The 12,650-nt window shown below is 47.8% G+C and overlaps 1 protein-coding gene across 2 annotated transcripts in view; it reads right to left on the minus strand.

The window, feature by feature from the left end:
• Positions 1–12,650, minus strand: part of ITGA9 (integrin subunit alpha 9) — a 350,116-nt gene that overhangs the window by 156,944 nt on the left and 180,522 nt on the right. For both annotated transcript variants that reach the window (XM_060308137.2, XM_030830131.3), the window contains exon 17: positions 350–426. In XM_060308137.2, coding sequence (XP_060164120.1) covers positions 350–426 — 77 coding nt within the window. The remainder of the gene's footprint in view (positions 1–349; positions 427–12,650) is intronic.

A 12,650-nucleotide genomic window follows, 5' to 3' on the forward strand; every position in this document is an offset into this window, starting at 1 on the left:
CGCAGCCGAAAATAAAATAAAATAAATAAATTTTAAAAAACATTACATTAAAAATAAAATACACCCCCCAACACATACACATCACCAATACTCAGGGAAATTAGAAATACAAAACTCTAATTGTGAGATATGTGAGACTACAAACAAAACAAAAACCAAACTATCCCCCCAAATAATACTTGTTGTTAAAATTACAGTATAATATACCCTTTCTTAAACTGCAACTTTTCATTTTAAACCCACCTCTATTTACCCTCTTCGGTGGGGAAATCTGCACATGCAGACTTTGGGCCTGAAGTCAGGACAAACAGCTTCCCAGAACAAAGTCAAGAAGGGGGCACTGACTCACCTGGAGAGTAACAGGTGACCCTGAAGCTGCAGGTCGGCGGCACAGTCCTCAGATCGGCAATTCCTTTCAAACACGGTCTGTGAGGGAGACACAAGAGGAAAAGCAAAACAGGGTTAGTGGTAAACGAGTAAATAACAGCTAACCACTTCCTTCCAAATCAGTGGGAATTCCTCCCGTGTGCTTGAGGCACAGCGAGGCCAAACAATACCAAAAAGTCGGAGTTTGGAGCAGACAAAGGTTTACTGCAGGGCCCTGCAAGGAGTCAGCGTCTCATGCCTTAAAAACCCTAAACTCCCTGAAAGCTTTCAGCAAAGCCCTTTTACAGGAAAGGTGAGGGAGGGGCGGGGTTCATTGTTGGAATCTTCTTGGTGTCAGATCCTTTGTTCCTGAGGTCGGGTCACATATTCCTGTAAACGTCCACCAAACAAATGTTAGTCTCTGTTATGACAAGACGGGGCAAGGTCCCAAGGCTCAACTTTCGCCCTCCAAGGTCCTCGTTAAGAGGCTGGCGGCGCCCTCAGGGCCAGGTCCCCAGGCGCCCAGGACCCAGCCGGCCCTCAGGCTCCTGAGGCCGCCCAACTGGGGGCCAGGTCCCGCCGACTGCGACCCAGGGTGGCTGTCGCCGCCATTAGGTCGCGGAGGTGGGCATGGGGGAGAGGTTCGCCGCTGCCTCAAGGCCGGAGCCCAGTGACAAGGGGCCCTCGGCCTGTCCCCGGGCCCCCAGCTCACCCGCCGGTGGAGGCCGAAAGGCCTGGAGGGTCCCGGGGAGAAGGCCGTGACCCATCTGTCTCCACACTCTCCGCCGCAATGACCGCTTCCCTGTTGACCCGGCGGAGTGGGACGTCTAACCACCGCGCCCCGGATCTCGCGCTGAGGGTCTCGCGGTAAAGGCCACGCAGCTGCCCCGCCCCTATTACAATTCGGGTAAGTCCCCCACCCCCATGGAGCCAGGTCCCACAGGGCGAGGGGTCCTCAGCAGTTAACAAGGAAACCCAAGTCAGGGGTGGCCTTGACCACAGAAGGCACCCCTTGTCTGATTCGTCTCTTAGGCTGCTCAAGTGCTTCTTCAAGTAGTTGTTTCAAGAAAGGTAGACGGTAGGTGTTCTTCCCATCTTTGAGATGATCTTTAAATGCTCTCAGATCGGAATGAATAATAACCCATGTGAGTCAAGAACTCTTAGGTTACAGTCTGGTCATTGCCCTCTGCTGTCGTGGCGAGGCAGAAAATCCGTATTTGATGTGGGTTCTGCCTGAACGAGGGGTTCATACTATAATTTTTAATTCCAAAGGGGAAAGTCAAAGGCAATTAGACTCTGAGGCCAAGGGCACCACAACCAACTGAAGGGATCCTGTCTCGGCAGGGCAGCCGGTAGCTATCAGGATGGAGTGTCCTTTCTCTAACCAAGGCTGGGCTTCCTGGGCCTCCAGGGCCTCCACCCAGTGCTGGGGCCTAAAGCTCACTATGCCACACCCGACATCTTTCCAGGGGGCTTGCAGCGTGTGCCTGAGCTGAGCCTACCTGTGGAGGGCAGCCAGGAATCAGGAGCAGCTCTGGGGAGGAGTTACAGTTTTCTTCTCTCTGTGGTACCCGGCGGGCTTGTCTGTCCTTTCCTCTGGTCTCAATCTCTCTGATGTCTCTAATCCGTGAACAGCAGGCTTCCTGAGTCCACACGGACAGAGACTCTTCACTAGTTAGATGCCTTTGATCACTTTGGTGGGATTTTGGAGAGAGGAGCCTGTGGCCGTTTTTCAGTTGTCATTTATTCACTATTCAACTTCTCTGTCATCACTACTCATATTTCTGGGTCCCCCTCTAACACATACAGAGAACATAGTTCCAGGTGATTCATCCTACTCCCACAAGACAAGTCCAGGCAGCTTCTCTGAGCATCCATGTGGACTCCAGCAAACGTGCTGGCCAACGAACAATCTAGACCCAACCAGGCAGAGTAACTTTGCTTATGGAAATTCATATTCCTGTGTCACATTTCCAAAAGAATAATATGTCCCAGACAACATTCCCTGCCGTGAGTGTGAGGGAAAAACTCATAAAAGTCTTGAGCAAGAAAAGGACATTCCCATGTTCTTTTAGCCAACACTGGGGGCAAAGAGAGAGCCAAATTTCCAGGAGATTTTAATAGGGGGCATTTGTGATTTATCTGCCATCTCAGTCAAGGAGAAAACAGGAATAAGTGGATGTGAGGTCTGCATGAATATCTCAGGTGGGAAAAGTCAGCTTTCCGAGGTTAGAAATGAGGAGAAACACCAAAGATGACTTTACCACCAAGCTGATGAAACTTCAGGCTGAAGGGCCTTCACTGACACGCTCCCACCGGGGCCTTGCACCTCACGTTCTATTCATGATGTTACTTGATTTTCCCCAAGAGAAGCTCTCCTCCCAAATCATATAAGCTTTAGGCTTCACTAAACCCAGCTCTGCCCCTGGTGACAGGCTTCTCTTTACAAATGTTTCTCCCATTTTACAGGCAAGAGACAGTCTGACTTCCAGCCTTTGGAGGTGGGGTGCGGTGGGGTGGGGAGCAGGTGAGAACTGACAAGGAGGAAGGGACCTACAGCCATCCCGTGGCACACAATCTGAAAAAATGAGGTGCCTGCCCTCCTCAGCTCCATCTCCCTGGCTCTCCTGTGCCAGCCACCCCTTAGCCTGGCCGTATAACTTCCCACCTCAGGGCCTCCCCACATGCTGAGTCCAAATGCCTCCACCGGGTTCACCTGGTATGTGTCCTTTCATCCTTCAATGAGCAAATCAAAACCACATCCCTGAGTCCCTGATAAGCTTGGGCTCTGTCATAAGTTCTTGTAGTTCATGTACTTTTCCTTCTACTGCTCATCTCGATTGTAACTAATTAATTTTATCATTACGTGTTTCCCGTTTGTCTCCCCTGCTAAAATGATGCTCCAGGACTGTATTGGTCTTGTTCACCCCTGTGCCTTCCCTCAGACCCCAGCATGTAGAAGCTGCCACACTGGAGGACCCCACATGCTCTGAGAGATGGGGTGACCGTTGGAACATGGGCCAATGAGAATACACTGCTCATCAACACCAAAGCTGTAGCCCCCCCAGCAAAGAACTGTTGCTCAGCTACAAGCTCTGTCCTTGGTCTGACTTTCCCTTGTACTCTGCTATTTCCTGTCCCTGAAACTAACTTCTCTAGCTGTTAAGTCCTCCAGTGCTGCTGAATTTCCTTCCAACAAAGGCAAGCACTGAGTCTGCCATACACACACTCACACACAAAAACTGGGTGTATATATACACACACACACACACACACACACACACACTCACATACACATTAGTTGAGTGCTTACACTGACCAGCTAAAATTAAGCACAAACTATAGTGAGAAGATAAAGCACAAGCTTAGAAATCAGTCCAGGACTCAATTTCCACATTTACAAAATGAAAATAACAGCATTAGTGACAATCTTGTTAATCCACATTAGCATTTAGCTGGGAGTGGGAGTTTGTGGCTATTACGCTGTTCTTATTTTAGGCATCACTGTCTACACCAGCAAATGTGAATGACAATGATGGTATGTAAGAGTGAGGTAAGAGTGAGCTCCATGAAGATTCCCTAGTGGACAGTGCAGTACAAGACCATGGAGAGAGAATCAAAATGAATCTCTCTCTGTGTAGACGACTGTACTTTCTGAAAACCAATGCACGATGTCTCCCATTGCACTCTTTACAATGTGACTCTGAGATTCCTCCCACAGAGAATGGCGTCAATACTTTACCCTTTGAATCTGGGTGGATTTGTGGCTGCAGAGAAGTGGTGCTTTGCAATTTCCAAGCCTAGTCATCAAAAGTACTAGAGGTTCCTCTGAGTTCTCTTGGGGCATTAGCTCCTGGACTATAGCTACTACCCTACAAGGAAGCCATGGAGAGGCCCACGTGGAGAGAAACTAACCGGCAGCATCAACTCGAGGCCACGGAAGTCAGCCGCCATGGAAATGGGTCCCCCAGCCCCACCAAGCTGCCATGATGTGGAGCAGAGATGAGCAGCTCTGACCAGGCCCTGCCAAATTTCAAATTCATGAACAAAATGAATGACTGCTGTTATTTTAGGCCACTACATTTTGGGATAGTTTATTTTACAGAAATAGTTTACTGGAATATTCCTCAACCTAATGGCCTCCCCTAACTTGGGTAATGGTGTGAACAAAAGTGGCTGTGCATTCCAAGCCCTGGCAAAGCCTTGGCTTAGGCAAGACCCTCCCCAGGCTGGGAATGAAGTTGTCTTATAGGTAAAATATCAAGACAGCAAGGAATCAAGAGACCTGTGTCATCCACCTTGGAGACTGAAGTTGAAACTCAGAGATCCTGCGCTTGGGACCTGGATTCGTCTCTCTGGGGCAAGTGACAGTTTTGTTTCCTGAGGAACTGAAAAACATCTCTCTGGGGCAGAAGCGGGGGCAGTCTGAAGCCTCAGAATGCTAGCTGACAGCATAGTTTCCAGGAGCAAGTAAAAAATATCTCTCCTGTACAAAGCGGAAAGAGTACAGGTTCTCCCTGAAGCCAATGGGCCAAACTACCAATTTTCCAACTTCTCCTGTGCCTGCTTCTCCACGTCTCCCTAACCCTCTGGGCAAACACAGGCCTGGCTGCCTAAATCAGGCAAATCTCAACCCAGCTTGGAAGCAGTCTCTCCCACCTCCTTCCAGCCTCGACCTCTGATTGGAAAATCCCTGTCAATTTTTTTTTTTTTTTAACCTGGAAGCAGCCATTCTGGAAAATGGAAACAGAGCTAAGAAGACATCATCTCTGAGGACGTCCCTGGTGGCACAGTGGTTAAGAATTTGCCTGCCAATGCAGGGGACACCGGTTCAAGCCCTGGTCCGGGAAGATCCCACATGCCACGGAGCAACTAAGCCCGTGCGCCACAACTACTAAAGCCTGCATGTTCTAGAGCCCGTGCTCCGCAACAAGAGAAGCCACCACAATGAGAAGCCCACGCACCGCAACGAAGAGTAGCCCCCGCTCGCTGCATCTAGAGAAAGCCCGCGCGCAGCAGAGAAGATCCAATGCAGCCAAAAATAAATAAAGAAACTAAAAAAAGAAAAAAAAAAAAAGAAGACATCATCTCTGATTCCTCTCTGTCTACAGGAGATTAAACTCCTTCTCTCAGGAGACGACTGTTTCCTGCCTTGGGCTTTGCAGTCTGGACACCCAGTGGCCTCCCCAGCCTCATGGACTAGATTTCCATGCTGGCTCCTTTCTCACCCTAGTCTTCATCTCAGCTTTCCCTGGAGAATACACTTTTCTTTTTGAAATCCTTTCTCCAGCTTCTCCTCCAATCCTTACTCTACTTGTTTTAGAGTAAGGTTGGCAGATTTTTCTGTAAAGGGCCAGACAGTAAATATTTTCAGCCTTGAGAGCCAGATGGTCTCAGCTACAACTGCTCAGCTCTGTTGCTAGAGCAAAAGCAGACATATGTAAAGGAATGGCCATGGTTGTGTCAGTAAAACTTTATTTATAAAAACAGGCAGCAGGCTAGATTTGGCCAGCAGACTGTAGTTTGCCCATTCCTGTTCTAGAATATTTGGATACTTGTTTCCTCATTCCCTTTAGGCCAGGGGGGTTGGGGGGAGGGTAGAAGACAATGAATTCAGTTCAATTTAAATTTTGCTCTGAACCAGAGCACAGAGGCTGGAGTTGGCTGTGTTCTTCTCACAAAGCTGTGGCCACCAAGGCCAAAACAACCTTGGGTGCGTGTGATAGCTCAATGGCTGCCCTGGCCAAGGCTGACTTCAGAAAAGCAGTCGCCCAGGTGCTCAGGCCTTGGAGGGCCGATTTTCTCCCACCCAAATCTACAGTGGAAAAATCTGCACTGATCTAGCAGGAAGTAGGATTCTTAGTCTATTCCAGCTGTCACGTTCAGAGGAGGCTCAGTTTCTTGAAGTTGGTGATATTAGCTTTAAAAATATATAAATCATTGATGTAAGATAGACACTGTTTATAGGGTTGCCATGGCAAACCGGTCCCATGCTGACACCTGAGAAAATAGGACAATTGGATTGGGTGGGAATTAATGCTTTTCAAATCCCAGCCCAAGGCTGTTTGTAAGCTAAAATGAGCGAGACATTTCCTGATGGGCAATCTGACTTTGCAGAAGGTGTCTGCCTGGACAACAGGAGGGACATTTCTGAACTGCAGTTCCTCCCATCGTCCCACATAAGTTCCCAGAGGCCCCAGCCATAGGTAATTCATGCCTGCAGCCCCCAGCACCTAGCATAGTATTAAACATTTGTGTGTGTGTGTGTGTGTGTGTGTAAATGCCATGACCTGAGTGTAAGAGGTTTCTCCTTCCCGATTCCATTTTAATGCTTTTTCCAGAATGCAAAATTGTCCTTAATGTGGCACATTAAAGACCTCATTCCTGGGTGGTCCCAGGAATTTCAGCTCTATTGAGTCTTATACCCAAATGAAGGAAGAGTCTCATAGCTTGGTATTTAAAATCAGGTCACGGGCTTCCCTGCTGGCGCAGTGGTTAAGAATCCGCCTGCCAATGCAGGGGATTTGGGTTCGAGCCCTGGTCCGGGAAGATCCCACATGCCGCGGAGCAGCTAAGCCCGTGCGCCACAACTACTGAAGCCTGCATGCCTAGAGCCCATGCTCCGCAACAAGAGAAGCCACCGCAATGAGAAGCCTGAGCACTGCAACAAAGAGTAGCCCCACTCACTGCAACTGGAGAAAGCCTGCACACAGCAATGAAGACCCAACGCAGACAAAAATAATAAATAAAATAAATAATAAATAAGTAAATAAATAAAATAAAATCAGGTCATGCAGACAGACTTGCTTTCTAAAGAATAGCACATCCACAAGAATAAATGAAAGACAAATACTTTGTAAAATTAAAGCTGAGAAATTCCTTCTATCTCAGGGTCTGTATAAATTGTCCTTTCAGATTTTGAAATCATGGGAGGAGTCCAGTTGGTTTCCCTTTAAACAACAAACGTGGTACTGATTTTGCTTCATGTCCCCCATGGAAAAACTGGAAGTGATAAATGCTTCTGTCTTTCGGGTATCCCTTGGTTTACTCCATGGCCCTGTGGTTTGGAGAACAGCCCCCACTGCCTGAAGGCAACATTCTGAAGATCTAGTTCAATCCCCATGAAGAAGTGAGTGGGAGGAGGAACTGCTCAGGGAGGTCCTGCCCACACGGGCCTACATCTGGCCTCTGGACCCTCCCAGTGTCCTTTCCAGGTCTGCCTGAGACTTGGTGGCTTTTTGCAGGCCATATTTCAAGTCCCTCTACAACAACCTCAGCCATCAACTCCCCTCTAGGGATCTCCTGCCTTCCAGGACCAGAATTTCCTTCTTTTTTTCTTTTTTCTTATAAATTTATTTATTTATTTTCAGCTATGTTGAGTCTTCGTTGCTGCGTGTGGGCTTTCTCTAGTTGCGTCAAGTGGGAGCTACTCTTCCGTTGCGATGCACAGCCTTCTCATTGCAGTGGCTTCTTTTATTGTGGAGCACGGGCTTTAGGCGTGAGGGCTTCAGTAGTTGTGGCGCACCGGCTCAGTAGCTGTGGCTCACGGGCTCTAGAGCGCAAGCTGAGTAGTTGTGGCACACAGGCTTAGTTGCTCTGCGGCATGTGGGATCTTCCCAGACCAGGGCTCGAACCCGTGTCCCCTGCATTGGCAGGTGGATTCTTAACCACTGCGCCACCAGGGAAGCCCCAGAATTTCTTTCATTTCTTCTTTTTTTTTTAAAGGGCCAGAGTTTCTTTGCCTTGATTTTTACCCTGGAATCTTTTGTGTTCTTTTATCTTTTTAGAAAAGGTTGCTGTTAGTCACAAGAGGCAGAAAACAGAACCAACAAATTCAAAAAAAGGGTCTGGTGCTGTCAGAGAAAAGGAAGAGTATTCTAGCCATGCTTCTTTTTTTTTTTAAATTTGGCTGCGCTGGGACTTAGTTGCAGCATGCGGGATCTTTAGTTGTGGCATGCGGGCTCCTTTAGTTGCGGCACGTGGGATCTAGTTCCCTGACCAGGGATGGAAACCGGACCCCCTGCATTGGGGAGCACGAAGCCTTAACCACTGGAGCACCAGGGAAGTCCCTAGCCATGCTTCTAAAAGCTGCTGAGTCAGACTTAGTCAGGCAACTAGGAGTGAGAAAGATGGCTTCAAACTGGAGAGGACGCCAGGGGGACCTCTCCTCCCCTGTCTGCAAGAACATCATGTGAATGGGCTCCAGGTAGCATTTCAAGTAGCAAGAGCCTGGCCTTTGACTTCCTGAATCATCTCAGAAGATACCAAGAGAGAAGCTAAGATTTCTTCCCCAGCTAGAGACTATCCACTGGATGTGCACCCTCGCTTGTTTACACACACACTCCACGTGCTTGTGCGGGAGGTTTTTAATAAAGCAGGACAATGTAGAAGAAGATCCAACAGGCTGAAGATTTGGAGGAAAACCACTGTTTTCTTCTGAAAAGAGTTTTGGAGGACCAGAACACATTCTTTCCAGAAAACTGCAAAGATAATGGTTGTAATTCAGTTTGCTAATCTTTTGTTAAGGATTTTTGCATCTATGTTCATCAGCGATATTGGCCTATAATTTTTTTTTGGGTGTTGTTCTTGTCTGGTTTGGGATTAGGGTAATGCTGGCCTTGTAAAATGAGTTAGGATGTGTTCCCTTCTCTTCCGATTTGTTTTGGAAGAGTTTGATAAGGATAGGTATTAAACCTTTTTTTTTCTTTTTTTCGGTACGCGGGTCTCTCACTGCTGTGGCCTCCCCCGTTGCAGAGCACAGGCTCCGGACGCACAGGCTCAGCGGCCATGGCTCATGGGCCCAGCCGCTCTGCGGCATGTGGGATCCTCCCAGAGGGGGGCACAAAGCCGTGTCTCCTGCATCAGCAGGCGGACTCTCAACCACTGCGCCACCAGGGAAGCCCTAAATCTTCTTTGAATATAAATAAAAAGAAATAAAGAATCGCATGCTGCGGGAGTTCCCTAGTGGTCCAGTGGTTAGGACTTGGCACTTTCACTGACGTGGCCTGGGTTCAATCCCTGGTTAGAGAACTAAGATCTCGCAAGCCGCATAGCGGGGCCAAAATAAAAATAAAGAATCTCATGCTAAAAAAAAATTGCAAAGATAAAGTATAACACTGAAGAAGAAATTGTAAAAATTCAACAGGTGACTACAAGTACAGCCCAGCCTTTGATAGTAGGTGTAACCTCTCCTTTGCTCTTTGGATTAACCTTGACGGGAAGCCTGAGAAACAGATACAGCCAGACTTCCGTGGTCAGTAATGTTGAACTACATACTTGTTTTCCTCACTTGTACTTGAAAGTGGATGGTTTTCACAGGTGTTTCACCACGGTGCCCTTTCTGAGAAGATTAGCCAGAGGCTGATGCCAAACAGCTAATGCCTATAAAAGTAGGACTGATCAGGCTGATATAGGGAGGGGGGTGGACACCTCCTCCTCTAACACCCCTTCTCCTCCACTGCACCAACCTGCTCCCTTGAATCCAGGTGTGTGCTCTGGAACCCGCAGGTTGGATGGTCTCTGAGACCTGTCCAGCTCTGACGTCTGGAGTTACTCTGCTCTCTCCTCCCTGCCAACCCCTCAGATTTCCATCCTTCTGCAGAGACTTTACATATGATAATGAAAATAAACCTTAGAGCTGTAAATAATAGAATTTTAAGCTGGCTGTGCACCTCAGCCAGGAAAGCATTACCTAATGTCCAGGCTGAACAAACACTGAGTCTTTGTGGGCACGGGGCTGGCATCCCACACACCCAGGCATTGAGGGGCCGGGGTGGGAGGTCCAGATGGTGATGGTTTCCAGCACAATGGAGGTTCAGAGTTTATGGCTTCAACATAGTAAAACGTTAATATTAGAGTAAAACAGTTCACCTTTCCCTTGAAAGATGACAAAGTGAGTATTCTCAACATAGCCAGTGCCTTTCCTCTCACCAGCTGTGTCTCCTCCATCTTGATCTTCGAAAAAATAGACTCACACGTGCACAAAGGTACTGTGGAGTAGGTAAGTCGTCCTAAATCACACACCTTGCTCTCCTGCCTGGTAGGAATTCTTAGAGAGTTCATGGAGCACATTTATTTCAATTATACAGCTTTGCTGAATCTGCAGTGAAGAAATTCTGATACGACGTCCAATGTCTGCAGGAGGACCTAGCCTTGTGCTCTTTCAGAAGGGCCCTTTCCACTGAGATAGGTTTACTGAGCATCCTCTATGAGCCAGGCAGTGCTAAGCATTGGGGGTCAACAGCAAAAATCAAGGTGTTACCTGGTCTGGGCCCTTATCTGGAGGCTCTGGGGGAAAATGCGCTTCCAGGCATACTCAGGTTGTTTGCGGAATTTACTGCCCTGTGGTTGTAGGACTGAGGTCCCCATTTCCATGCTGACACTCACCAGGGAGGCTCTCTCAGCTCCTCAAGGTTGTCTGCATTCCTTGTCAAGTTGCATCACCGTCTTCAAAGCCAGCAATGGCAGGTCAAGTCCTTCTCAAGCTTCAGATCTCTCTGACTCCTTCCTCTCCTGCATCTCTCTGACCTCCTATTCTTCCTCCTTCCTTCTGCCTCCAGCTGGAGAAAGATTGGGCCCATCTGGATAATCCAGGAAACTCTCCCTAGTGTAAAGCCCATAACCTTAGTTACAACTGCAAAGTCCTTCCCTTTGCCATGTGATGCATTATATTCACAGGTTCCAGGAATGAGGGTGTGGACATCTTTGGGGGCCATTCTGTCTACCACAGTGGGTGGCTGGGAAGTCCAGCCCCAGCCAGGTCTCTTTGGGGGCCTCCTGAGGAAGCCTGAAAGCAGTTATTTCCAAAGCTCTACTCTGTGTATAGGGTTTGAAGTCAGGGCCTCTGTCATAGCCATTGGTATGCTCACCTGTAGGAGAAACATTAGGGCCCCAATGACAGCCCTTCCTGCTTTCCCAGCACACAGGTCAGCTAGAGCTTTCCAGGACTGTTTCATTTCATTCCATACTCTTTCAGCAGCTGAGACCCACTAGGAACTGATGATGAGTCAACTCTCTGAGTGTATCAGACAGAACCTTCATGAACTGACCTGCAAGACCTTCCTGGGGCTGCTAACTGGCCCCCCAGTCCAGGCAGACCACCTCAAGAAGATGTGATGGTCTCCTGTCCCCTACCAGTTCAATCAAGTCCAACTCCCTGGTCAGTGAACAAGTGGCCTTAGACTGTCTGACTGTACCTCTAGCCCTAATGGCCCCTCTCCTTCTCCTCACTAGTGTTCAGCCACATGGAAGACCATTAGCATCCATCACTCCCTCCTTCTCTGTTGGTCAAAGCCCTCCAGCCCCAAGTATACAAATCCTACTTCTTCCATGAGGCTCCAGCCAATTCTCCCTTCTCCAGAGAGCATCTCCTTATCCTCAGCTGGAAGAGGTCTCCAGAGTGAAATTCACACACACTAGTCTGAATCTCACTTTCTGCTCTGTATAAGTTATTCCTGTACAGTCTCTAAGTCTACTAAGGCAGCAATGTTTCATTTATCTTTTTATCCACATCTTACGTGTAGCAGACATTCAATTAGCTGAATTGCTCTTAGATTTATAGTCCTTTTAAATTACTCTTCTGGCTAATGGATAAAACACTTTGTTGTTGTTATATCTGTACCAAATATATCTTGAAGCAAGAGAGGCAGGTCTCTGCTTTCCTTAAATTTTTAAGGTGAAACGTGCATTCATCAGTCTGTATGTTCTACAGAGGCTGTAGCATTAGAGCTCCAATATTCCCCAAGTGCCCAGAATCCCAACAGGTCCTCAGCAACGGTGGCAACCCCACTATTCACACATACAGCCTGGCACCCACCCTGAAACCCATTTTCTCCCAAGGTTGCTCTTCACCCAGCAGAGGGAAGACTTGGCCTCCTGCCTGCCTCACTCACTCCCACTCTCTGCCAAAAGCCTTGGATCCATCAGTAAGCCTGTACTTAACATGCTCTAACCCTTAGCCAGACTCATCAAGAAAAGAAGTGAGAGGACGCAAATCAATAAAATTAGAAATGAAAAAGGAGAAATCACAACTGACCCCACAGAAATACAAAGGATTACAAGAGACTACTACAAACAACTATATGCCAATAAAATGGACAACCATGAAGAAATGGACAAATTCTTGGAAAGGTACAATTTTCCAAGACTCAACCAGGAAGAATTAGAAAATATAAACAGACCTATCACAAGTAATGAAAGTGAAACTGTAATTAAAAATCTTCCAACAAACAAAAGCCCAGGACCAGATGGCTTCACAGGTGAATTCTATCAAACATGTAGAGAAG

This window comes from Globicephala melas, chromosome 11 (assembly GCF_963455315.2).
Source record: "Globicephala melas chromosome 11, mGloMel1.2, whole genome shotgun sequence".
NCBI lineage: Eukaryota > Metazoa > Chordata > Mammalia > Artiodactyla > Delphinidae > Globicephala > Globicephala melas.